The sequence below is a fragment of the Hypanus sabinus genome, chromosome X1 (assembly GCF_030144855.1).
Source record: "Hypanus sabinus isolate sHypSab1 chromosome X1, sHypSab1.hap1, whole genome shotgun sequence".
NCBI classification, from domain to species: Eukaryota; Metazoa; Chordata; class Chondrichthyes; order Myliobatiformes; family Dasyatidae; genus Hypanus; species Hypanus sabinus.
Genome location: NC_082738.1, coordinates 25735089 through 25762858, shown reverse-complemented (window position 1 = coordinate 25762858; position 27770 = coordinate 25735089). Strand labels below are relative to the sequence as shown.

The 27770-nt window shown below is 40.3% G+C and overlaps 1 protein-coding gene across 1 annotated transcript in view; it reads left to right on the top strand.

Moving 5' to 3' along the window:
- pou6f1 (POU class 6 homeobox 1) overlaps positions 1-27770 on the top strand; it is an 87582-nt gene that overhangs the window by 45220 nt on the left and 14592 nt on the right. The window contains exons 6-11 of the mRNA XM_059956102.1: positions 1198-1370; positions 2423-2536; positions 4599-4817; positions 19416-19548; positions 20977-21145; positions 25957-26381. Coding sequence (XP_059812085.1) covers positions 1198-1370; positions 2423-2536; positions 4599-4817; positions 19416-19548; positions 20977-21145; positions 25957-26362 — 1214 coding nt within the window. The 3' untranslated portion in view covers positions 26363-26381. The remainder of the gene's footprint in view (positions 1-1197; positions 1371-2422; positions 2537-4598; positions 4818-19415; positions 19549-20976; positions 21146-25956; positions 26382-27770) is intronic.

Here is a 27770-nt window from a genome sequence, read left to right as displayed (position 1 = left end):
AAGGGATATTAGAAATCCAGTTGATTTATTAATGAATTCTGATGTGTTAATCTGTAACCCTGAGGTGAAATTAATACTTATTAATTTTTGGTCCTGGTGCAGCATTTCAACCCAAAATGTCAACAATTTCTTTCCTCCTATAGATACTGCTCAACCTGCTGAGTTCCTCCAGCACATTGTTGCACCAGATTCCAGCATCTACAGTTTCCTATGTCTTTATTAAAGTTTACTGAAAAATGCTAGATCTCGCCAAGCTTGAGTCCAGGCATCTGAATAGAAAGAATAGATCTTCTTGTGAAAATTCCTCCTTCATGCTTGCTGTATAATCTTCCACTTCCATCTGAAACCTGCACAGCTCAGATGAAATGAATGATTCCACACTTTTTGGACTAAGCTGTTGTAACTGACTTTTGAAAGTTTCATTAGTGAGGCCCCCAATCTACACATCACCGAATTTTGCTGTAAAAGGTGATAATTTCCTGCAGTTGTATGTTGTATGTAAAAGTTGCATTAGTGCACACATGATAAATAATTCCATATTAATTCTCAACTTCAATGGCATAAAAGAGGAACATCCTTCTACTGATAGAATTGACAGCACAGGACACTTAGCCTTCTGACATGTGTTTAAAATAAATCTGAAAAATATGTGGTTAGCACAGAATAATGAATGTATGGAAGGCAATTTTTACATCTGACATCCCATCACCGAAGAGATCCAGTTCATTTTCACGTCTTTGGTGATATTTATAATGAACTCATTATTTAACCATAACAGTTTTTATATGATCTGTAACTTGTTAAATAAAGGAAATCTAGATCACAGAGTAATTCTGAATGGATAAATTGCTTTAGATGTACTGTACCATTTGAAGCTGTACCAATGATATATAATGTGCATGTTCATTATAGAAATTTGTCTTCAGCCATGCACTTATTGTGTACAGAGCTAATGCAATTCAGAACCAAATTTAAGAAGCAGAATCCAAATGCAGCTGCTACTATATGAGCACACTTAGTGCAAATGATCAAAGACGAACTTCTATCTCAATATATTAATAAGGGGGCAGTAGGTGACATTATTGGCTGAGATTGTAGTAAATCCAAGATTGAGAAACTTACATTTCCTGAATTAGAACGCTGGGTTTTAAACAAAACTATATCTAATTAATGGATTTTCCCCCAATTCTCTTGTAGCTGCTTCATTGTTGAATACCACACTTCAGCCTACACAGCTTCAACAGACCCTCCAGCCTCAGGCCACTCTACAGCCCCTTCCTACATCGACTGTACCTCTGAAACAGCCAGAACCACAAGCTCAGATCACTTCCATCAACACAGTTCAAGGCCTGACATTAAATCAAACAATAGTGAGTCACTCCAATGCATTGTAGAAAGTTTTAATCTCCATTTTGCTGAAATCCTATTTTGAAAATGAATCCAAATTGTGGTGTTTCAAATGCTAAGACGAATAAGTGGAGCAGTGGAACAATGAAAAAAAAATCTCCAAGGAAATAATTTTAAAACTTCCTAAGATAGCTTGATTATTTGTAACAGTTTCTTATTCTAAGGAAGATAGCATGACTAGAACTTCTAGAAGTATACTAGAAGTGTGCCGCAATAGGGCACCAACAACAGTTTCAGTAGTTGTCTGTTTGCTATTTTTTTTTTTGGTGGAGTTCCTACCTTGCATTCTCTTCTCAAGGCCAAGCTTAGGAAGATTGTGGCCTCCTCAAGGCGGAGGAGAAAGGTGCATCAGAGCTTGGCATTTGGTCATAGGTGAGGGTCAGGAGCATGAGAAAGGAAGATACCAGCATGCGGAGAGGAATACGGGATCAGGGCTTGGGGTGGGAGAAAGGGAAGGCACTAGCATCTATGGAAGGATTGGTAAGGGTGAGAACGGGTGAAGAGAAAACAATACTCATTGATGAGGAGACATGTGTTCAATGGTAATCTATTCCATCCACTTTGCTGCTCCTGCACCTACATATGATGCCTTTCTCTTTTATCAAGTGTATTCCTTTGGACTCTTGAAAGTACAATTCCAACATTTGGAATGCTCAAGATGAATTGTAGAGTTTGGAGAAAGGTGACAGAATGATCTTAGCTTCTTAATTGGAAGAGTCTAAAGGCTTGTGAGGAGCAGCATCTTGGATGATTATAGAACATTAACCATCTGTAAAAATAAAAGAAGCCTGTGCCCAAAGCAGGAAAGATGCATAACGCAGTCATCAAGGACTTTTTTTCTCCTTCGTCCTCACGTAGTTCTAAATACTGTAATATACAGCAGAGTCAATCTGAGAGTGAAAAGGATTAGTTAAGAATTTGGGTATAATCAGTGTGAAATATATCTTTAATGATATTAAAATATAACAGTTTTGTTCATATCAGAACAATTGTATTTCTTTTCTTCATCTAATAGCTCAATAGTCAAGCTCCACTTGTTGGCTCTTTGACTGCCACACCAGTTATTGCAAACGCCATGCCTGGTTTACAGGGAATTATGAGTCCACTCATAACTAATGCGCAAGGACAGGTAGGTCTGCTATAACTCTGAAACATATTACATATCTTTAAACATTTTGTTATTTAGGAAAATTAAAAATAATGGAGACTAAACTTGGTAATCATCAAAACAGGCACTGGGATTCAATAACTTGTTGCTGAGTGCTTATTACTATGACTCCAACCACAGTTTGAGTAGATGCTTTGCTCAACAGGGGTTCAGTATCATTAGTGGTTGGCATTGCTTTAAGCCATTCTGCATGTTTTGAAGAGAAGGTACCATTTTGGCTGGAATAAGTCCTAGAGGTCCCTCAGGAACTTATCCTGACCTTGGAGACATTGTGGAATGGTATAGCAAGGAAGAGAACATGGGCTATAAAAGGAAGTGAAGGGGAGGAGGGCAAAAGCCCACCCCTAAAAGGGGATGAGGACATATATTCATGGCAGTCTGTAGTACAAGTCAAGCCCCAAGAACCTGGATGCAGTGATACAAAAGAATCCAATAACCTCAAGGGCATGGTGAAGGTCAGTGAATGCATCTTCAAATGCCAAACTCTAATTGCTCAGTTCTTATTGCCTATTTGCCTATCTCCCATTATTAAACTAGCAATAAGCTCTGATCAGTCAGAACATATCTAACGCTCATAACAGCAAACAATCTGCTAGAGGAATGAATTGAGCAGCATCTGTTGGTGGGGGGGGAGGCACAGGGGATGAAGGAATTATCAATGTTTTGAAATCCACCATCAGGACTGGGACTAGTTTCCTCCAGCAGATTGTTAGTTGCTTGATTCTAGCATCTGTGATCTCTTGTGTCTCCATTCTAACATTCGTAGATTTACCTCACCCCTGCACATGTATGACTGCTTCAAGCCTCACAGGAGTACAAAGATGTGTTGTTGAAGGAACACTGCTGCAACTTCCACTCAGCCTTGCTCAGATACTTGACACCACGCGTAATTTGGAGGATTGCTTAGAGACGGCATCCTTACCTAGTGCAAAACTGCAAGATTGGCTTGCTGCCATGGCTGGAAGTCAAGGTTAGGGTAGCTGAAGTTCAGCTAAGAAAATTGTTCAGTGCAGAACCTCAGCAGATTTGGCCTTCTACATTACTGCCCTTAGTAGTATGTACACACATTGGACCAAAATGGGACTTGGCGCCCACAAAATCTAATGCTTGGCATTCAGAGTAATATTAGAAAAAGGCACATATGTCAAAAGAAAATCACAGCCATATTAAAGCAACAAAAGCAAATAGCTATTACCTATTTTTATCAAAGTGAAACAAAATATATTTATGTTCAATAGCTTGGATTATAGACAGCATATAGGCAGTAGCTGCTGCTACAAATTAAATATGGAGACTTTGAATGTAAGAGTTACTGGTATAGGTTTATTCTGAGTGGTCATAAGAGAGGAATTCATAACTGATTCTTATGTACTGAAAAGTGTTTAAATTTTTTGCAGATCTTCCCATTCTACCTGTGTGTACACAGTATGTAACTTGTATCTCAGCACTGTGATACTTTGAAACTAGGTCTCCAAACTGTCATTTGATCATATCACTGATGACATTAATCTACAGTATATTATTTGGTAATGTATCTTGTTTCATAAAATTCTTTGATTGTTTATGTAGCCAAACCATGCATACAATGTAGGTTGCTACTTGGCCCAATGAAACATTCTTTATGCTCTGAGCTTCCTGTCCAATTAAATGATCTTGTATGGCGTGATGTGGATACCCTACTTCAAGCATAAACAGGTAAAAATGTTGGAAGGATAAACAGGTATAGACTGAATAGCTGGGAAGGGTTAAATTCTCTGAGGTACTAAGCAATATGGCCTGAAATGAACTGAGCGAAGGTAGAACTTCAGACCTGACAGTGGGGCAAATTCATCCACATCAATCAAAAGTAGAAGTTGGTGACATCTTTTCATTGTCCAAAGGTAGACTGCTGAAAATATCTGAATGCTATTTCCTAATAAGGTATCCTAAATCACTATGTCCATAAGGTTTTACTGTTCCATTTGATGCTGGCAGCTGTGGCCCTTGCAAATCCTTTCACTACTATTGTTGTTCTCAAATACAGGTCATAGGAACCCTGCCCTTAGTCATGAACCCAGTCACAATATCAACAAGCAATACAGTGACAGCAATACCAACACAGAGTCTTCAAGTGCAAGCAGTTACACCACAGATGCTGTTGAATGCACAAGGTCAAGTCATTGCAACTGTGATCAGCAACCAGTTTGTGCCAGTTCTGAGCCGGCAAGGAGGTCCACTCTCTCCTGTAAAGACATTACAGCAGGTAATTCTTCCTAGATTTGTTTCAATTTCAGTAAAACCTGTTTTCAAAAATTAATTATCTGTTGCAAATTCAATTTGGACACTTAGTTGAAAATGACTAGCTTGTCTTTGTTTTATGTTCTATTTGAAAATTGAATCTACTTATACTGTATATATTATTCATTCTATAAAAAGTAGCCTTATTATCTGTTTCCAGTCTGTATCTCTCAGTTTAAAAAGAATGTTTTTATGTATGAATGGGAGATGCAAGACAATCCAACAGAAACAGCATTTTCAGGGTTATTTGTACTTAAAGAAAAACAACTAAATAAAACAGCTATATTACAAACAGGGATCAGGCATTGCCTGTTAACAGAATTACAGCATGAAGAGAAATTGCTCTTGCTCATTGGTGCTGCAAAGGTCGAAGATACAAAAATCAAATGACCCTCCTTGCCAAGATCATTGCCAGTAACCAGATGTACCAGCACCATATCCTGGTACAACCATCCAGTAATACTAAACACTATCATGACCACACTTGAACATTTCTAGATTTGCTGCTATGTATCATCCCACACCACCAGCGGAATTTCCTCACACTGTTGTAATCTGACAATGTCACACAGATAGCTTCAAGGACTGTTGGTATCCAGAATGTTAAAATGCTCTTTAGACAGGTTATGTCAGACAGATTAAAAGGAATTTTAATGCCCCAAAAATGGGCAGGTTTGAGTCAGGTAACATGCAAAGCTTTTTAAAAAATCATAAACCCAAACCCAACCTGCCTGTGGTGTTGGCCTGTGTAAGTCAAAGTGCTCCAAATCACAAGGGGAGGGAGGTGCTTTTGCTCTAGACCAGGGGTCAGCAACCTTTACCACTGAAAGAGCCACTTGGACCCGTTTCCCACAGAAAAGAAAACACTGGGAGCCGCAAAACCTGTTTGACATTTAAAATGAAATAACACTGCATACAACATTTTTTTTGCCTTTATGCTATGTATAAACAAACTATAATGTGTTGCATTTATGAAATTGATGAACTCCTGCAGAGAAAACGAAATTACATTTCTGCATGCAACAAAAACATTTTGAACTCCGAAAAAAAGACATTGGGTTGAAGGTTACTTTTAACTAAAATACTCAATGTCTATTTGAGTTCTTCTTGTATTTATGAAAAACGCTGAACTTAAATTTTCCGCCAGCAGCAAACCAAAAATAACATCAGCCAGCTGTCAACCTGAAAAATAAAAGGACTATTTCACTAAACAATGAAAAAATATGAATATTCCTAAAATAATAGGCAATTAAAATATGTATCATACTTGGTTAATGGGATTTCTGCTCCTGGACCTCAGCGCACAGCATCTGCACATCAGGGCTGTATGACGTCACCTTCATCTTTACACAGGATCGCAAGCTGTCATCTGTGAGGTGTGCACGATGTTTGTTTTTAATAAAGTTCATGTTGGAGAACACCTGCTCACATACATATATGGATCCAAAGATCGACAGGACTCCAAGCGCATACTTTTTAATGTTTACATAAATGTTGGGGATAGCATTCCATGTTTCGAACACAAGTTTGTCCGGTTTAGGGGGGTTTTCAATATCACTCCATTTGTGATTCTGAGCAAGAACGGCCTTCTGACGGGCAACATCTTCAAGGTCTGCTGTCAAGTGTCTAAACTTGGACACCCATATGTCGGCTATTTCGGCCAGTTCCATCTCAAGATCAGGTTTACTCACACCTGCCAATGCAGTCGTATTCAGTAGAGATGAATCGATGCTTGGGGGAGTGACCAGGAAGGATAATGTGTTTTTTTTCCTCTCTGAACTCACAGAAGCGTTTCCCAAACGATGTTTGCATTGCGATGATTGCAGAATGTAAATACTCCGAATTTATCATGTCGTGACCTTGTTTGAACTCTCTCAAATTGGGGAAGTGAGACAAAGTGCCTTTCTGTCAATCTCTGGCAAGCACTGTCAACATGCGCTCGAATGCCAAAACATCCTCCAACATGTGTAGGGCTGTACGTCCTTTCCCCTGAAGAGCTGTGTTCAGCGTGTTCAGGTGCGCTGTCGTGTCTACCATGAAGTGTAGCTTTTCCAGCCCTTTGCTGCCCAGGAAAGTTTTCACTTCTTCCAGACACGCGACAAAGCGTTTCAGCACCTCCCCTCTGGACAGCCACCGGACTTTGTTGTGCAGCAGGAGATCAGAATATGCGCTTTCCAGCTCGTCCAGTAACAAACGGAATTGACGGTGATTTAAACTTTTTGCCATTATTTTATTGACAATCTGAATGACAACATCCATTACTTCTGTGCATTCCGGAGGAAATGTTTGAGCGCACAGTGCCTCTTGGTGCAAGATGCAGTGAAAAATCAGCAGCTTTCTGTCCAGCGACTTCTGCAGAAAAGCCATAATTCCCTTGTGCATTCCCGTCATATTCGGTGCCCCCATCAGTAGCTACTGACACCAGGTGGGTTTATTTCTTTGGCTCTTAAACAATTCAAGACAGCCTCACAGATGTCCGCCCCCCATGTTTGGTCTTTTAGAGGTATCAACTCAATCAGTTCTTCCCGTGGCCCGGCAGAGTTTACATACCGGCAGAACAACGCTATTTGTTCAATATCACCTTTGTCTTTAGACTCGTCACAGGCAATCGAGTAGGCCACAGCTGAATTGATGTCTTTAATTTGCTGTCTTGTGATGTCTTCTGCCATTTTTATGGTTCTGTCTTTGACAGTCTTTACAGAGAGGGGCATATCCCTGATTTTCTGCACAATTTCACTCTTGTTTTTAAAGTCCGTGAATAGATGTTCTGAAATCTTAATGAAAGATTCTTTTATATATTCACCATCTGTAAACTGCTTCCCGTGCCTGACTATTTCCTAAGCGGCAATATAACTAGCGTATGTCGTTGGTTTTCCGGACTTCATCCATTGCTTGAAATGATTTTTGCTCAGATCAACCTTCCGCATCAGTTCCGATACGGCTTTTTTTCTCTCATCTCCATCCGGATATTTTTGAGCAAAGGCTGCGTGTTTATTCTAGAAATGCTTTGCAACATTTGACTTTTTGTTGTTTGCTAGTTTCTCATTGCATATTAAGCATACCGGTAAACCAGTCTCGTCAGCAGTGAAAGCAAATGAATCTGTCCACGTATCATTAAACGTTCTGTTTTCTTCAGTCACTTTTCTTTTTTTTAGAATTCTCCATAGTTGGCCTACCTTGGATCGAAAAATTAAAGAAATCGTGCACTGACGGGTGTCAGGTATTGGCAGTGGTGACGTATATTAATAGCGATAAAAACACGTTGTAGCAGTGTGCTCACGCAGTCAGTAAACTGCAGTCGAATAACTTTATTCGAACTAAACAGCCTTGCTTTTAAGCCTCCCTCAACCTGGCCCCCATGGGCGCGGATGCTGCAAAAGACCAATTATTTCCCAAAGCAACAGGGAGCCGCAGCACAGAGGTAAAAGAGCCGCATGTGGCTCCGGAGCCGTGGGTTGCCGACCCCTGCTCTAGACCTTATACATTGCTTAGAGAAGGACAGGATCAGGATTGGTTTGGTGTGATCATTCGTGTAAAGAGTGAGTTGAACTCTACTAAAATAGAGAGTTGAGGACCTGCAGGGGTTGATCTTGTCCAACACATACATGCTATTGGTAAGGATGCCAAATGTCTATCTAAACTTCCCTGTATCCAGGATCAGAAGGGAACATCTAACTTTTCACACTGAAAGCCATCTTCCTGAAACTCTCTGCTCTTATGCCCTTTTATTTCCATAACAAACTCATGGACTTCTTTCCCACCAAGTGACTATTTGCTCTACTTCAGCTGCCATTTCCCTCACCACCCTTAGTCCATCTAGCCAAATTGCCAGTGCTCTCACCAGTTTCAACCTTCAACTCACTTCTTTCTTTACTTATGTCCTCCCGCATGCTCCTCTGGTTTCTGAGGACAATCTCCTGCTTCCTTCAAACTTCTGAACAAACACCCAACATCCTTTCCTGTTTCCCATGTTAGCTGATATTGAAAGTTCTCTTTATTGATCCCCTCTACAAAACAACAACCATCACATCTATATCCTTGCAAATGACTGGCCCTCCTTCAACCTCTTTTTCCTCCTCTGAAGCCTTGAACATACATGGAATTCCAGGTTCAAATTTGTCCAATCAGATATGCAATCTGCCCAGCTACCAAAATAGCAGCCTCAAAACCTAGATTTTTCGCAGTGTGCATAAATATTAACGAGAACCACTTTTCGATTAAAAAGTGAACCAGTTATCAACAAAAATCTGCCCTGTGGATCAGAAATAATTTCATGATGTGTAAACGAAATTGAAGGGTCTATAAAAATAGACACACCCCTAATTTTGGCGGTAGAATTCGAGTGGAATTGTTGATCTTTCCAGAACCTAAAAAAGCGTTGATTATCCTCCCTCCTAATATGGGTCTCCTGTGCAAAAATAATATTAGCATTTAGTCTATGGAATACTTTAAATATTTTTTTACGTTTAATCGGATGATTTAAACCATTAGTATTCCAAGAGATAAAGTTAACAGACTTATCCATCATGCCAATATTAATTGTGTATATCATAAAAGGTTAAAAAGACACATAACCTATAAATCAGGAAGAAGGAAAAATGATTCAGGAGCAACCGGAGAACATGACACCTCAACAATATTAATAATTTAAAGTCGGCCCATAAACTAAAAGCAAAAAAATAAAAAGCAAAAGCGTGAAAGAAGATCCCTACCCCCTCCCCCAACCCCACGGAAAAAAGCCAAGCGGCAGGCGCACAAACTAACACTAATATTAGCCCCATTTTCAAGATGGCGACTTCATGAAAAGAAAGAAAAGAGAAACTATATAACACCCAGATATAAATACAGGGTTGTAGACAAAAAGAATATATATCAATCAAAATGAAAAAATAATATAAAAAAAGCAAAAAATTATTAATAAAAAAAGGATAACCATTGAAGTTTAAAATAGTGTAATATGCCTTTAAAAAAATTCCATATTCAAATATAAGGAAATGACGTTTCAAAAACAAAGATTTATGGGAAGAAAAAACGACATTTTGAAAGGACCATATTACAAAATATAGATGTAAATTCACCAATCTTTTTTTTAAAAAAAGTTATCAAAATAGAATTTAAAAAGGGTTCAATAACCACTACAATATATATATAAAAAAAGTTCAAAAATTCAAAACGTTCATCCCATTCTCAAATACAGGCAAATAAACGCTTACGGAAAGCAAAGTCTTATGGGAAGAAGAAACGACATCTTAAGAAATAAATCATTATTACAAAGTCTTAACATGTATATCTAATCCAGAGAAAAAAAATTAAGAAAAAAGACATTATAGTAAAGTTAAAAAAGCATCTGTAAATCATGATAATAATAAAAAAAACCAGGTCTACAGACCAAAATAAAAAGCTATACCGCAGCTTCATAAGTTAAAGCCTAAAATGGAATGGCGTCTTCTCTCCAAAAGTTCTTCCACATAACACATAGTTCAAGTTGGACTAGAAGAGCGATATTCTTCAACGAATTTCTTTGCTTCTTCCGGAGTATTAAAGAAACGCTGACTGTTGTCGCTCAACGTAATTCTGAGATTTGCTGGATATCTTAAAGCTTGTTTAAGTCCAATTGAATGAACCTCCGCCATCACCGGTTTAAAAGCAATTCTCGCCCTCATTACCTCGAATGAATAGTCCTCCAAGATGCTATATGAGTTGTTAGGCTTATTAAGACGGTGTATGGCATGTTGGCTTTCATTAATCAGGGATTGAGTTCAACAGCCGTGAGGTAATGTTGCAGCTCTATAAAACCCTGGCAATACCCTGGTTGCCTCATTTATAGGAAGGATATGGAAGGTTTAGAGAGGATGCAGAGGAGATTTACCAGGATGCTGCCTGCATTAGAGAGATTATGAGGATAGGTTGAGTGAGCTAGAGTTTTTCTCTTTGGAGTGAAGGAGAGTGAGAGGTGACTTGATAAAAATATACAAGATGATCAGATGCATAGATTGAGCAGACAGCCAGAGATTTTTTTCCCAAGGCATAATGGTTAATACAAGAGGGAATAATTTTAAGGTGATTGGAGAAAAGTATAAGAGGGATGTCTGGTAGGGTTTTACACAGAGTGTGGTTGTGTGTGGAACACCCTGCCAGGGGTGGTGGTAGAGACAGATATATTATGGGCATTTAGAAACTCTTAGATAGGCACATGGATAATAGAAAAGGAGGGGGGGGTGCTATATAGGAATGAAGGGTTAGATTGATCTTGGAGTAGATTAAGAGGTTAACACAAAATCTTGTGCTGTTGGGCTGATACTTTGCTGCAATGTTCTATATTCTTAAAATTCTGACAATAGCTTACCTATGATTGTAAGGTACTCTATCTCTCCTTGTCTCTCTTGACTTATCTGCAACCTTTAATACAGTTCACCACCTTTGTATTCATGCAATGATGTGTTCTTTGGCCTGCTCCTATTTCTCCTGCCTGTTGGTGATGTCACCCAGAAGTATTGGTCACATTTATCTCTACCACAACCTCTTGACACCTCCACTGTCTCTAAATAGTCAGACTGCTTGTATGATATTTAGTACTGGATGAGTGGCATCTGTTTGTGGGGTGGGGGGTTGGAAAAATTGTCAACCTTCCAGATGAAAACCCTGCATCTCTACTGAGTTCCCACTGGAGATTGATTATTGCTCCAGAATATTTGCAGATTTGGTGTCATATTTGACCCTGAAACAAGCTTTAAGAACAAATATTCATATGATCACGCACATGGGGAGATGCAAGGCTAAATTTGCATTTGTTTTCACTGCTTTTGGTTATAGTATGTTCACAAGTACAGCAAATGAAATGAGGGAATTAATTAGCACATTAATACAATATCACTATCACAGAGACCTGGTTGAAAGAAAGGCAAAACTGGCACATCAACATTCTGGGGTATAAAATGTTCAAGTGAGAAGGTAAATTGGTTTATTACTGTCACGTGTACTGAGATACCGTGTAAAAAAAACTTTACATTGCATGCTGTCCATACAGATCATTTCTCTACTGTTACGTACCAGCAGCAATAGATCACAAATTGAGTCAGGTTTTAATGTCAAAACCCCTACATTTATTAGTATCTACTCAAAGATATGGAAAATTAAATGAAATAACCAGAAGTTAACAATGTTATGTGTGTGTGTGTGGCTCCCAAACTGTCAAACTTAGGAATGGTTCTTAAAGTCTTAAGATGGCAAACTAGAAAGGTCCAGTAATCCACGGAATAAGTGAGAGGAGGGACTGGTAAATCCACGTTAAAATGTAGAGAGGAGGTGATCACGAAGAATTCCACAGGTTCCACGCTGGGAAAACGAAGTAACAGTAACCGAAGATCTTATCCACCGAGTCATCCCGAAATCCACGTAGAAATACCACAAGATGACAGTCACACATCCAGTATGCACTCTGTGCCATTAATCAACCCAATCCTTTGGGCATGGGAAAGTATCAGACTTTACCCATTGTCGCTGCAAGCTCTGGTCAGCAGCTTGCGGTCCAAAGCTTCCTCTCTCTCTCTCTCTCCAGAAGTCCCAGCGGTCTGTTCCAACTTGTTATACTGATGTCATAGTCCCACCTCATCCAGGCATTTTAAAGTGACACCCACAGTAAACGAAACCATGGTCACGTAACACTACAACAATGCATTGAGGAGGCACAAGGGCAAGGCACAATAACAGAATATAGATTACAGATACAAAGAAAGTGCGATGCAGGTAGACAATAAGGTGCAAAGCTATAATGAGGATGATTGTGAGATCAAGAGTACATCATATTGTACTAGGGGACTGTATAATAGCTTTATAACAGTGGGATAGAAGTTGTCCTTGAGCCTGGTGATACGTGTTTTCATGCTTTTGTATCTTCTGCCCAATGGGAGAGGGGAGAAGATAGAATGTCTGGGTTGGAGGCATAGAAGAGAAATTGGCCTTGTTGCAGTGTAGATTAAGGAGTCCATTACTGTAGCAAAAAGGGACAATGTGCTGGAAGCCTATTCAAATGATGCATATAGAACAAAAAGTGGGTAGTCACTTTGCTGGGATTGTGCTACAGGCTTTCCAGTGGTGTTTATGAGAGAGAGGAGCAGATACTTGGGCAAATTACAGAGGAGTGTGAGAATAATATGGTTATATTAGTGGGAGATGTCAATTTCCCCAATATGAACTGAAATTGCCTTAACGTGAAAGGCCTAGGGGGATGGAACTCTTAAAATGTGTCCAGGAGAGTTTTTTGAGCCAGAACAAAGAGGGTCCTACCAGAGAAGGAGCAATATTGGACCTAATCTTAGGGAATGTAGTTGGACAAGAGGCTAGATTGTCAGCAGGAAAGTGTTTTTTGTGGATAGTGACCATAATTCTGTATGTTTCAAGGTAATAATGAAGAAGGACAAGGGAGTACCAGAAATTAAAGTCTTGAAATAGGGCATGCTGATTTCAATTATCATAGGGCAAGATATGACAAAGATAGATGAGGAACAGTAGCTTGCTGGTCAGTCTGCATTATGAGATGTGGTTTACATGGACTCCAGTAAAGCTTTTGACAAGGTCCCACATGGGAGACTCCTGCAAAATGTTAGAGTCCCAATAGGGATCCAAATAGGAACCAACATTAGTGAGGTACTGGGAGGAAAAGAGTTATATTAGAGAGTTATTTTTGTATTTGGATACCTGTGACCAATGGGGTACCACAGGGATCACTACTTTTAATCATATACATCAATGATTTGAATATGTTTGTAAGAGACATATAGTGAGGAAGTTAGTGTTAGGCTGCAGGATATTGATCAGTTTGTAAAATGGGCAAAACAAAGGCAAATAAAATTTAATCCTGATAAAGGTGTGGTGATGCACCTTGGGAAGACCATTAAGAGTAGGATATATACAATGAATGGTATGGTGCTTGATAGTAATAGGGAATGAAGAGGCTTAGTGACCAAGTCCAAGGGTTCCTGGAGGTGGCACATGGGTAGCTAAAGTGGTGAAAAAGGCATACAGGATCTTTAATACAAGAGGTTCTGCAGATGCTGGAAATCCAGATTAACGCACAAATATTGGAAGAACTCAGCAGGACACACAGCATCAATGGAAGAATAAGGAGTTGACATTTCAGGCAACAAATCTTTATCAGGGCTGTATCTTTGCCTTCATTAGCTGAGGCATAGAATATGTTATGGTTATGGTACAACTTTGTAAAACACTGGTTAAGCCACAACTGGAGTACATTGTCATCACATTACAGGAAGGATGGAATTATACTGGACAGAGTGCAGAGGAGATAAACCAGGATGTTGCTGGGATGGAGTTGTTTTCTTCTTTCATTTTACCTAGCAATAGCTTTGCAATTTCTGCTGAAGGTTTATTTCAATTTAGCTTTGTACCTTTGTCACTCTAATTGCCAGGTGCCCAATGAACCGCTGGTCCTTAACAAGCCCACAATGCCCAAGCTCAGCTCACTTTTTATTTCTTGCCTGCAGACAGAACAATTACACAGTGTTTCCACCCATGGATTGGCTGGTATAGACTGCCATCTACTGTCAGGGGCTGATTATTACAAAGTCAGTCTGAGAGAAACTTTCTTTCATGCTGGAAACCCACGCATTTCTTGTGCAGTTGATCTGTGCCTGTTCGTCACTGACTTCTACATAGCTTGCAACACCTTGTCCATTTAAGTGTCGTCACTGTGCTGTGTTCATATTAGTGCACAACAATCAGGAATGACTTCAGAAGGTTTGTGCAATAGCTGGCTGTATGTAACCTTTTACTTTTCAAAGCTGTGCCTGCATCACGTAAAGTGGAGTTGCCCACTCCCAGCAACTACTGCCAGAAGGCATTGCATGGCCAAGGATACACACAAAGAGGTCATGGCAATTGAGTGGATTTAGGAAAATCACTGGCCTTGGGAGGAAGTTTAAAAGTTGCTGGGCGAAGACCCCTGATGGTGGAAGAAATTTAATACAGTGTCCTGTTTAGTGTGTGATGATCATTGGCCCCATCAACAAAATTTTATCAACCAGCAACTGCTGAAGTACAATCAAGCACTATCAAATACCATCTTTCCAACACTCAGTAAATCAGAATCAGGTTTATTATCACCGGCATGTGCCATGGAATTTGTTAACTTTGCAGCAGCAGTTCAATGCAATACGTAATATAGAAGAAAAAGAGTAATAAATAGATAAATCCACCAATCAGTCAATTACAGTATACGTATATTGAATAGATTAAAAATCATGCAAAAACAGAATTAATATATATTTGAAAAGTGAGGCAGTGTTCATGGGTTCAATGTCCATTTAGGAATCTGATGGCAGAGGGGAAGAAGCTGTTCCTGAATCACTGAGTGTGTGCCTTCAGACTTCTGTACCTCCTACCTGATGGCAACAGTGAGAAAAGGGCATGCCCTGGGTGCTGGAGGTCCTTAATAATGGGCGCTGCCTTCTGAGACATCGCTCCTTGAAGATGTCCTGGGTACTTTGTAGGCTAGTACCTAAGATGGAGCCAATTGAATTTATGACCCTCTGCAGCTTCTTTTGGTCCTGTGCAGTAGCCCCCCCCCCCCCCCAATACCAGACAGTGATGCAGCCTGTCAGAATGCTCTCCACAGTATGGAGGTTTTAGAGCACTTTTGTTGACATATCAAATCTCTTCAAACTCCTAATAAAATATAGTCGCTGTCTTGCTTTCTTTATAACTGCATCGATATATTGGGACCAGATTAGGTCCTCAGTGATCTTGACATCCAGGAACTTGAAACTGCTGTCTCTCCACTTCTGATCCCTCTATGAGGATCGGTATGTGTTCTTTCATCTTACCCTTCCTAGTCCACAATTAGCTCTTTTGTCTTACTGAAGTTGAGTGCAAGGTTATTGCTGCGACACCATGCCACTATTGGTATATCTTACTCCTGTACACCCTCTCCATCTCCATTTACCAACAATTGTTGTATCAATAGCAAATTTATAGATGGTATTTGAGCTCTGCCTAGCCACACAGTCATATGTATATAGAGAGTAGAGCAGTGGGCTAAGCACACATGCCTGAGGTGCACCAGTGGTGGAGAAAGTATCACCAGTCCGCACAGATTGTGGTCTTTTGGTTAGGAAGTGGAGGATCCAATTGCAGAGGGAGGTACAGAGGCCCGAGTTCTGCAACTTCTTAATCGGGATTGTGGGAATGATGGTATTAAATGCTGAGCTATAGTCGATGAACAGCATCCTGACGCTAGCCATGTGAGGAGCCATTGAGATTGTGTCTGCCATCGACCGATTGTGGCAATAGGCAAATTGCACTGGGTGCAGGTCCTTGCTGAGGCAGGAGTTCAGTCCATGACCAGCCTCTCAAAGCATTTCATCACTGTAGTTGTGAGTGCTACTGGGCAATAGTCATTAAGGCAGCTCACATTATTCTTCTTAAGTACTAGTATAATTGTTGCCTTTTGGGAACTTCTGTCCATAGCAGTGAGAGGTTGAAAATGTCCTTCTATACTCCTGCCAGTTGGTTGGCATAAGTTATCACTTAATAGTTCATATATAGTTCATATATCCCACTAATTGTCTACTCTTACTGCAACACCCCCAGGCAGATCTTAAAAACAAACAGCAGGCATGCCACACAGATGTATGTCAGTTAGTGAAGTGTTATTTCCCCATTTTGCAGGTGCAACCACAGACTGTAGCAGCATACTGGCAGGGACTATACCATCTCCACAGACTAAGCTGGAATTGGTTTATTATTGTCACCTGTACCAACATACAGTGAAAAGCTTGTCATACATTGATCAATTCATTACACGGTGCAATGGGGTAGTACAAGCTAAAACAATAACAGAGTGCAGAATGAAGTATAGTGCAGGCAGACAGTAAGGTGAAAGGTCAATGAGTTAGATTGTGAGGTCAGGGCTACAACTTATCATATTAAATCGGATTGAGGAGAGGGTGCTGGCACTTGAGGGATTGGCTGCTGCACCGTATTTTGCCATTGAAGATTGGAAATGGCAGTTTGCTCAGACCCAAACTTTATTCTCACATCTGACATCCCTGCTTCCCCTCCTCCCACAATCTCTTCTGCTACATAAGATTTGTTTGGGTTAAATATGCCCCTTTAGTTTACCCCCCTCCCTTCACTATGATCACTTGTGATTCTGTCATTTCAGCTACTAAAGAAATTGCACTTGTACAGGCTCAAACTAAGGAGCCACCAGAAACTAAAGAAGACCCTGTCATTCGATGTAAAGTCTGCATTCAGCAGCCTGGATCATAGCACCTCATTAGAGGGCAGTCTGAAAGCAGGAACTGTATGTCATGAGCCACCAAGTATGAATGGACTGCAGCCAAGATGGAAGGAAAAGGCTACTTGTGGTCCATTTACTGAAAGGCATGGTTACTGACTAGTTCTGTTTCGAAAGAATCAAACTCTGACTGCATTAGGACAGATTATGGACCTCGGCACACATAAGATATCTGGGACATTGGCAGCTTGCCTGCGAATCTGCATCAGATATCAAAGAGCATGGGGGTGTCAAGCTCCAATCTTGCATGTATTTTGCATGGACCTTGTGTCCATTTGCTCCTAGTATGGAAATAGTGGCCAGCTTCACATTAATACTTGCACTAGCAGACCCAACCACCATGCAATGCCTGTTTGCAGATGGCTTGGCTTGCACTGCAGCACTTTGCAACTTCACCCAACAAACGAGAACATGCCTGAATTCCAAAACTGGAAGAGGTTTGGCTGTGTCTTGGCATTCCAGCAGTCTGTTGCCTAGCAGGTTACTAGGATTTCTGTTGCTCTGGCCTGGGTAAATGGTAGCAGTTCTGTGGAGTGCACATTGGTTACCCTCTCTCAAGTTGACACCACCTGTCATTCCAACACTGCCCTCTCTACTTTCCATCAGTCCAGTTGATTAAGTTTAAGGGAATTGGGGGATTCTCAGATTCCATAATGGGTTAAGTACCAACTATGTCTGTGTATTTTGTGAGTGACTGCAGTGTGTTTGAATAATGTCTCACAGCTGTTTCTTTGAAGCAAGATAATGGTTAAAGTTCACCCAGATCCACATAAAATGTCTCCTGGCTTTTCACACATTTTAGTTTTGACAAAAGGCAGTACCGGATGGAAATTAGACAGGACATTCCTTTCTTAATTAATGCTTAAATTTGATGGATGTTCTTATCTTTGTAATAAAGTTGTGGCTCCAACAAACCAGGTAGGACGATCCTTTCTTTAATTAAAGTGGCTGGAATGTCTATCAAACTGATTGTTCTTTTGTATCAATAGTCCATTGACTTGGCTGGAATGGTTATCAAAGTGATTGTTCTTTTGTATCAGTGGCCTTATAAATTGTAACAAGTCTGATGTCAGGCAGTGAACTTGTTAAACCGCAGGAGGGATGAAAATGCTTCTCTCCTGATGTCGGGACCAAGTTCACTCGCCAGCTGAGCTCGAAGAAATAAACGGGTGAAAAGATAAGTAACAATCTTTTGTGCTGTGGTTATTTGGTCTGGCATTTTTTAAGTTTACACAGTCTGGTGCCCCTCACAATGTAATGGTTTAGTTGGCATCCTGGCCATTTGGCCTCTGAATTGTTGATGGTCATCCTACATGGTTTTCTGCGGGCAAGCCCCATTGCAAGTGACCAGGCATCAGCTTCACCACAACACAGCTGAGAGTTCATTGGGCAGGTAAATGCATGTGAAAGGTGGTTTGCAAATTGACCAGACCTTTGGGCTTGAAGAGCCACTCTCAGCTTGGAGCAAAAAAGTGTGGGCCAGAAGTGTTGTAACTATGAGTAGTTCTGCTGTAATGCAAATTGTTTGCATAGCGCAGATTGGATACAATGTGACTGGTGAATTGGAGAACACTTAGTATTACACGGCCCTAAACCACTTTTTCCCATTGTCACAAATGTTTTTATAATGTGATTTCTGGTACAAGAAATTGCAGAGAGTTGTGGACACTACCGAGTCTATCAGCAAAATCAGCTTCCCCTCCAAGGACTCCGTCTACACTTCCTGCTACCTTGGGAAAGCAGCCTTCATAATCAAGGACTCCTCTCATCCCCATCATTCTCTCTTCTCTCCAATTCCTGTCAGACAGAAGAGACAAAAGCTTGAGAACACATACCACCACAATCAAGGACAGCTTCTATCCCACTGTTAACTGAGTTTTAAATGGACCTCTCGTATGTCAAAGATGAATTCTTGATTTCTCAGTCTTCTTCGTCATGGCCCTTGCACATAATTTTCTTGCACTCTTCCAATCCTTGTGCAGCATAATATAGGTACAGGAACCTTGAATAAATATTTTTGGAAACATTTCTGCAGTTTAATGACTATCAGAACACACTGAAATCTAAATATTCCTGCCTGTAGTATATATAAAAATAACTAAAGTGCCTAGTGGCAGTGTGAGTGAATTTTCTTGGGGGAAAACTTGAGGGTAATGGATCAGAGCACCTCTGACACTGGGCCAATGTGTTCTAGATGGAAATCACGGTAAGCATTTCTGAACTTTATCTGCTATTCTTTTCTTCAAGGTACAAGCTTTGCAGGCAATAACTACTGTCACACCACCCAACGTGACACCAACCACATCCGCTGCACAGACTGAACCCCCAGTTACGTCAAGCAACACTCCTTCCAGTGCTAGTGTTGGACAACTGGTCAACAGTATGTATTAGACAAAATAAATCAACATCTTTTGGTACTAAGTGTACACAGTTGTTTCATTAATGTATTAGCAATTCACAAGTTATCTTTTTTATAGTGAGCATCTATATACCAATAATTATAGTTATTTAGATCTTCTAAAGTCTTATATGCATTATTAGGTGTGGCACAGTATTTTTGCACATAAGCAGATGATTTGACCTAGTAGGTTGAGTGCTCCAGGTGAGCCTTCTCCCGAACCTCTCCACATAAGTCAATATGTCCTTCTGATTCTTTCTCAGTCACGAGTTCCCCCCTTGAATACATTTTTACAATTCATCTTAACAAGTCCAGGAACTAGATCTGTATTCAGTCTAAGAAGCTTCTTCTGAATTCCCTATTTGGATTTATTAGTAACCATCTCAGAACTGTGTTCCAAGCATTATCCAACCAAGTTGTTTCACTGGTTTAAAGTAACTTCTCTGCTTTTCAATTGTCAAGAAATAAACCTTAGTGCTTTCCTTGCTATTTTTAATGGCCTTTTGGCTTACCGTGTCTATGCTGCCCATTGCACCTATCTACATGAATCAAGGTCAAAGTTGAGTTTATTGTCATATGCAAAAGTATATGTGTGCACATGTAATGTAATTTCATTTGCCCCTAGTATGTCTGTAACTGTTTATGCTTTGACAGTTTAAGTACTTGTCTAGATGCTTCTTAAATGTCAAGGGAGCCTCAGCATTCACCTTCTATGTCCAACCACACCCTGTGCATTGAAAATGTTCCTCATAATCCCTCTAAGCCTCCTATCCCTCACCTTAAGCCTCTATTCAAAACACCCCACCATGCAGAATTTCATAATACGGAGTCTCCACAAACTAACCTCTGATGGTTCCTGATACAGCCTTGATGCTCAATACATGATCCGAGGAGGGTAATGGTTCAGTTTTCACCAGGGACCAGAATTAAAATTTTCAGCAAAGAATTTGGCTGGGACCAAACAAGATCAAAAGAGGAATCTCAGTTATGGAGCTATTTTATTTTTTCTCTCACAATGGAATCCCATCTGGAATATTTTCTCAACCAATATCACTGAAAACAGATCATCTGGTCCTAGAGTTAACAGCAGAGAAACTGGCCCTTTTGCCCACCGTGTCCACCAAACTCACTTACCAGCAGGTTGTCCACAACCTTCCATGCCTTGGCTATTCAAGTGCTTGTCGAAATACTATTTGAATGTTGTAGGAGTCTCTGCCTCTGCCGCCCCCTCAGACAGTCCTTCTAACATTGCTGATTGTGGTAGCTAGGTGTGCAAATATTTAGTGCTACATTTTCCACATTACAACAGGACTATACTTAAGTTACTCATTGGCTATAAAACATTTTGCCATACTCTGGACTTGTAAAAAGTGCTGAATAAGTGCAAGTTATTGTTTTCTGTTATTTTAGAGCCTCAAAATGCACCCACTGAGATTGATGGAATAAATCTAGAAGAAATACGTGAATTTGCCAAGAATTTTAAGATCCGTCGACTATCTCTTGGGCTGACACAGACACAGGTTGGACAGGCACTAAGTGCAGCGGAGGGGCCAGCCTACAGCCAGTCAGCCATTTGCAGGTAACAGAACACCACATCGCAGTACAAGCCCTTTGGTCTACAATGTTGTGCCAACCTTTTGACCTAGTCCAAGATCAATCTAACCCTTCCCTCCCACATAGCCCTTCATTTTTTTCCTTTCATCCATGTGCCTCTGTAAGACTATTAAATGTCCCTACTGTATCTGCCTTGACCACCACCTTGGCAGCACATTCCACATACTCACCACTCTCTGTGTTTAAAATACCTCTGATATCCTCCCTCATACTTTCCTCAAATCACTGTAAAATTATGCCTCCCTCGTATTAGCCACTCAGCTCAAAATAATATCTAGCATGAGTAACAAAGATATCTATTGCAAGGATAAAATGAAAACATTGAAAATCTGGAAATTCTAAATTAAAAACAGGAAAGGCTGAAAATACATGACAAGCTAGAAATTTGAAAGCAAAATTATAGGATTTTTTCTTCCATTGGATGTTTTCATCAGAGCTGGATGCTTCTCTGTACTAAACTGCTACTTCAACCTAGCTTCAAGCCATATAAAGTCATACAGATCAGCAAGGTTTCCCACCTATTTGATTTGATAAAGTTTTATTCTTCTTGAGCAGTAATTCAGGATTAAGGATGAGTTACTTCCACTCCAGTCCTGGGGTAACTGATGAGGCATTAAGCACATCCTTGAATCTTTTCCTTTGTCCACCTGCTGATCTCTTCCCATGACAGAGCTCTCTTCTTCCCTATCCCATGAGGCAGAAGATACAAAAGCCTGAAAGTACGTACCACCAGGCTCAAGGATAACTCTGATCCCACTGTTATAAGGCTATTGAACAGCCTTATGTCTTATTGTCTACCTGCACTGCATTTTCTCGTACACTTTATTCTGCATTCTGTTATTCTTTTCCTTTGTGTCCCTCAATGCACTGTTGTAATGAAATGATTTGTGTCAACGGCACAGACAACACTGAAGGTCAGGATTGAACCCAGGTTACTGAAGCTGTGAGACAACAGCTCTAAGAGTTGAATCATTGTGTGTGTGATCTAACAAATTGGATGTCTAAGAATGACATAAGTCACCCATGGCTGGCATTCTGCTATTGTCTTTGCTGATACCTGTCAGCCAACTCGCTCAGGTTGCATTAGCTCATGACAAAGCCGAATCTAGAACTACACAGGGTCATCTTTCAGGGCCATCTGCAATCCTACCACTGCAAGCATGCAAACTAATACCAGCCTGGTTGCAACACTGAGTACCAGCAGTAGGAAGGACAAAGCTATTTATCCTCGTATGTATGTTTTGCCAGTAAATACGATCATGGTCTGTGACATAGCTCCATATTCATAAACCTTAATACCTTAGATTTTTAAAAATCTATCAATGGTTTGAAAGCAAGATAGTGTGTGATTTAGAGGGGACTCTGTGTAGCTATGCAGTTGTTGTTTTTGTCCACCTGGGTGGTAAAAATCTTGGGTTATCCAGATGCTCTCAAGGAAGCCTTGCTGAGTTGCTGCCTTGGAAATTAATCACACATAAATTGGACATGTGGGGAGTGAAACCCCTTACAGTTTTTTATGATGTTGCATCATTTATTGAAGGCCTTAAAGCATTCTGGGAGAAATATATTATCTCTTGCACAATTGAGAAGCCTGCAATGTCAGCTAAGTGCTGTGTCCAAGCTACCTGTTGCCTTACCCTAAGTAGAGTGGACCTATCCTTCCTGATGCATCAGTGGGAGGTATATTGAGAGATACTTTAATGTCCGCAGATCCAGCCTGACAAAAATCCAAGGCAAAAATACTTAGAGCCACAGGCAGAGGAATCCACGCACAGCTTCGTGGCTGCAACCCAGGCGTTCAGCATATCTCAGTCATTACCTTGGAAAACCTAAATCTACTCCGACGTTGCTTCAAAGACAACTGCATGTGTAAAATATGCCCTCTGAAAGATTCCACCATAATAAGCTCTCCTGACCAGAACTCTTCCACTCCTGCCATTTCTGGCAGTCTTCAAGTCCACCCCTCTTCCCTATCCTGCTGTAAGTTCAGTGGTACAGCCATAAAGTTCCTATTTTTCCTGGCCATTGCAATCATTTCAGATTCCAGCTGACCCTGAGTCACAGCATTCAGCAGGAATTTCACTTACTCCAATGATTTACTCAATGTATTTCTATCAAATGTCCTGATAAATTACCAAGAAACCTGCAAGTTATTGGGGATCCCTTTAAATAACACAGTTGAGGAGGTGTGGTCTCTTCTGAGAGCTGAGCACCATTTTGTTTCTTGGTGATAAACACAGCCCAATATTGCAACCCTATCATCAAATCAGTGTTGTAGTGTTGCAAGGGGACTGATGTCATTGACTGCCTTCTCAACATCAGCCTGGACACATGACAGACATCTGTCCTGACTGGTTGTTGCATCATGATCTGGTACAGCAATTCCAATGCACAGAAATACAAGAAGTTTCAGAGAGCTGTGCATTCAGCCCAGTCCATCACAGTCACAGCCCTCCCCACCATCAGTAGTGTCAACAGGAGATACTACTGTATCTCAAGAAGCAACATCTATCATCAAAGATCCCCACTATCTGGATCATGGCCTCTTCTCACTGCAACCCATACAGAAGCCTGAAGTCCCACACCACCAAGTTCAGAAACAGCTACTTTCCAATGGTTCCATTAGGTTCTTGAACCTACCTGCACATCCCTAACCCTGTATCAGCAATGGAACATTATGGATGTCTTCTTGCACTACCAAGTCTCTGATTGTGTCTTTATTTTTGCACGAAATTCTTGTTTTGGGACTATTTTTCTCTACCACTGTCTTCACTGCCCTGTATAATTTGTGTATAATTCATGTTCTGTGCATTACCTATGTGTCTCTGATGCTGCAAGCAAGATTTTCACTGTACCTGTACCTCACCACACTTGTGCACCTGGCAATAAATGTGACTTGAATTGATGCTGCCTAATTTTAATAGCACTAAAAAATATGTTGATGTTGGCATTAAAATTACTTAGCTGTTTGAAAGGGGTTAAACCTGACAGCTTTAGTAGAGAAGTATCAGTTTCTGCTCTTCCTTCCTAAATGGAAAGAGATACATGGAATAGTAAATCTATTTTGTGGCTGGTGATTTATAATTTTGCACCATTACTGAAATGAATCTCAAAATATTTGGCTTTATTGTGTTCAGGCCCTCCTTCCTTTTTGTAGAACCTGTTTGTAAAATGATCAAGTTATATTTGGAAGGAATCTGAAATGGACGACTAATCTATAATTATCAAGCTAAATGTACAATACTTTGCCTAACATTAAATAGATATATGGTGTGGAAACAGGCCATTTGGCCCAACCAACCAGTCTAAGCTGACACTTATGCTGAACTTATGACTCTCCTTTGCTCAGTATCTCAAAGTTGAAAGTTCAAAATATATTTATTAGTAAAGTATGTATACATTAAGGAATCTTGAGATTCGTCTGCTTACAGGCAGCCACAAAACAAAAACCCCAAAAGAACCCATTTTAAAAAAGACCGTAAAACATCCAATGTGCAGAGAGGGAAAAAAAACACATTGTGCCCATAAAAAATAAAAGAACCCACACATAAAAAAAATGACCGTCAAACACCCAATGTGCAGAGAGAGAGAAAAAAACACAAGGAAATAGCACTCTGAACTGGAGTCTGCAAGGTAGTCCATTATAGTACAGTGCAGAACTGAGTAAAGCTCATGGAGCAGCGATCTGAACTGGCTTATCCCTTGCCTCGGGCCCGGACACACTGACCCTGGTGATAAAAGGACCTTGATTGCCTCTTTGTGCATTATCACCGAAGTTCTGATGGGATTGGCATGCCATTGAACAACTAATGGTTAGTTAGTTGCTCACAGACCTGTTTAGTGTGAGTGTTAGTGAGTGTTAGAGTTTCCGTATGCACTCCTCATCTGCTTGAACGGCGCACATACACCATTGCCAATACAGCATAGTCGCAAATGTGAGGATATCTGCTTGAAAATATTATATACTTTTGCAGTTTGACCCATTGGAAGAAATGCATGAATACCAACATTCGGACCAATAGAACTCAAAGCAAAGAAATATCATTATTACAAAAAACTTGTGAAAACTTAAAAGAACAAAAAAGAAATAATACACAAGAATAAGCCTACAACAGTTTATTTAATCTCACCTTTCTCTTTACATAAATTTTCACTTTTTAGTTGACATTCTGGTGGCACCAAATAGTTATTATATAAGCCGCCTATCACATCCCAACCTCTGTCACTATCTTCAGCTTTCCCTCCTTCACTTGAATCCATTTGCCAATCAATCTCTCCTTGCCTGGATCCATCTATCATATGCCAACTCTTGTCACTCCACTTTCAGCAGCTTTTATTTGTCATAGGTTCCAGCATCAACAGTCTTTTGTGTCTTCATTTATTTTATAAGACTGAGATTTGGATGCAGTGTTCTAGTGATAAAAGGACATTGAAGGCATTATTGGTATACCCATTTTTTGCATATTTTCAAAAAGTTCTGCCATAAAAAACTACATATCATCTAATTTGAGAGAATGAGCAGTTTGGTAGAAAGGACCAGCTTTTGCTATGTTGCCTGTTGGCACAGAGCTACACAGAACATTTCCTCTGCTAAGCTGAAATAACAAGAGGAAAATAAAATACCTTGGCCCCATCATTTAATTTCGCCAGTGCTATTAGTCCACAACCTCTTGATAGGTGATCAGGATGAAAATGAACATTTAAGCGTTAAGTTTCTTTATAGACAATTAGTAAGCTCTGCACCCATAATCATAGTGCTGTTTTGTATCCTGCTAGGTTTGAGAAATTGGATATCACTCCTAAAAGTGCACAGAAGATCAAGCCAGTGCTTGAAAGATGGCTAACAGAAGCAGAGGTGCGGCATCGTGCTGGCATACAAAACCTCACCGAGTTTGTTGGTAGTGAACCTTCAAAGAAACGTAAGCGGCGCACATCTTTCACACCACAGGCCCTGGAAATCCTAAACATCCATTTTGAGAAGAACACCCACCCCACTGGTCAGGAAATGACAGAGATAGCTGAGCAGCTGAATTATGACCGAGAGGTGGTTAGAGTGTGGTTCTGCAACAAGCGCCAGACTTTAAAGAACACCATCAAGAGATTGCAGCAGAATGACTCAACGGAATCAGGTTCAGCCGAACGATTATCAGACTCCAAAGTAAACGTTGCTGGAACGGGCTGATGTGCAGAAGATTCTTTCAGTGAGTTGTTGCAAAGTTTTTACAAATAGTACAATGAGGATCATTTACAGGGTAAGGGCAAAGCTGAGAACCACAGATTCCTGCCCCCATTCTCCCCACTAAAACATACTTGAGTGTATGACTACACAGATGGAGCCATTATAATCTAGTTGTATGATAAAGAGTAGTGTATAAAATTCAGCAGAAGTCATTTTGTAGCTCCCAGATTCCCTTGGATCAAATGTCACAATTAGTTATAATGGCCCTCCTTCTGCATCTTGTTACTTTGACTTTGTGGTCATATCTGATTTACTATCAATGAGAACATACATCTATTAATACTACTTTTAGGGATAAATGCTGTATAAAATAATACATAAGAGAATGTTAAATATTTTAATCCAACTTTCCCAAGGGCAGCAAGTTTACAGAAAGGTTTGATCTTTGCTGTGTGCCAAGTTATCTTATCACAACTAGGGGTGAAACAAGTATCTTGAGAATCCTTGAGTGAGAGCTGGGTGGGAAGAAAATGAATCTCAAATGAAGTTATTTAGGACTTCTGTTACTAAGGCATCATTATATGGACCATGAACCAGGTCCATTATGGGGACCTGGGTCATGCTGAATATGTGTGGCAGTCAGCTGTTAAGGGAACTAGGCGCACTTCTGGTCTTATAATCTACTGAAATTCAGGATTCGATTTTAAGCCCACCAAACAGGGTCAAGTGAGAGGAAGTAGCAATCATGCCTCAAACCACTTTATTTTCAGTTACCACAATACAAACAGATGCAAGCATCAGGCAAGTAAGTCTCTCTCTGTGGTGAGATATGAGGTCCTTGCTTACCAGTAAATTGAGGTCCCATGATGGATGCAGTTTGAAATCTGATGTAATTTTAACTATACTGGAAGATTCCTCCAGATTGGCAGGATCATAAGGAAAGCTAGGCAAGGTTGACTGATAAACAGATTCCTGAAAGTAAAGGGGATGCAGTTTGCTGCTCTTTCTGTTCATTATGGTTTGGGATTCATTGTGATCACTGTTATCTTTAGACTTCATAGTTCTGTGTACCACACTACAGGAAGTATGTTCACTTTCACTTACTATTTTTTCAGGATGTTGTCATCATTGGCTATCCCAGCATTTATTGCCCATCCCTAGTTGCCCTTGAGAAGGTAGGGTGAGCCCTTGAACCACTGCAGTCCTCTGGTGAAGGTGCTCCCATGGTGCTGTTGGGGGGGAGCGGGAGGTTTCAGGGTTTAGACCCACTAGTGATTTAATTCCAAGTCAGGATGGACTTGGAAGGGAACCTGCAGGTGGTGGTGTTCCCATGTGCCTGCTGTATTTTGAAGAATATTTACCAAAGTATCAGTGAAGCTCATCTTGGGTGTTGCAGTGGCCATGATTTATT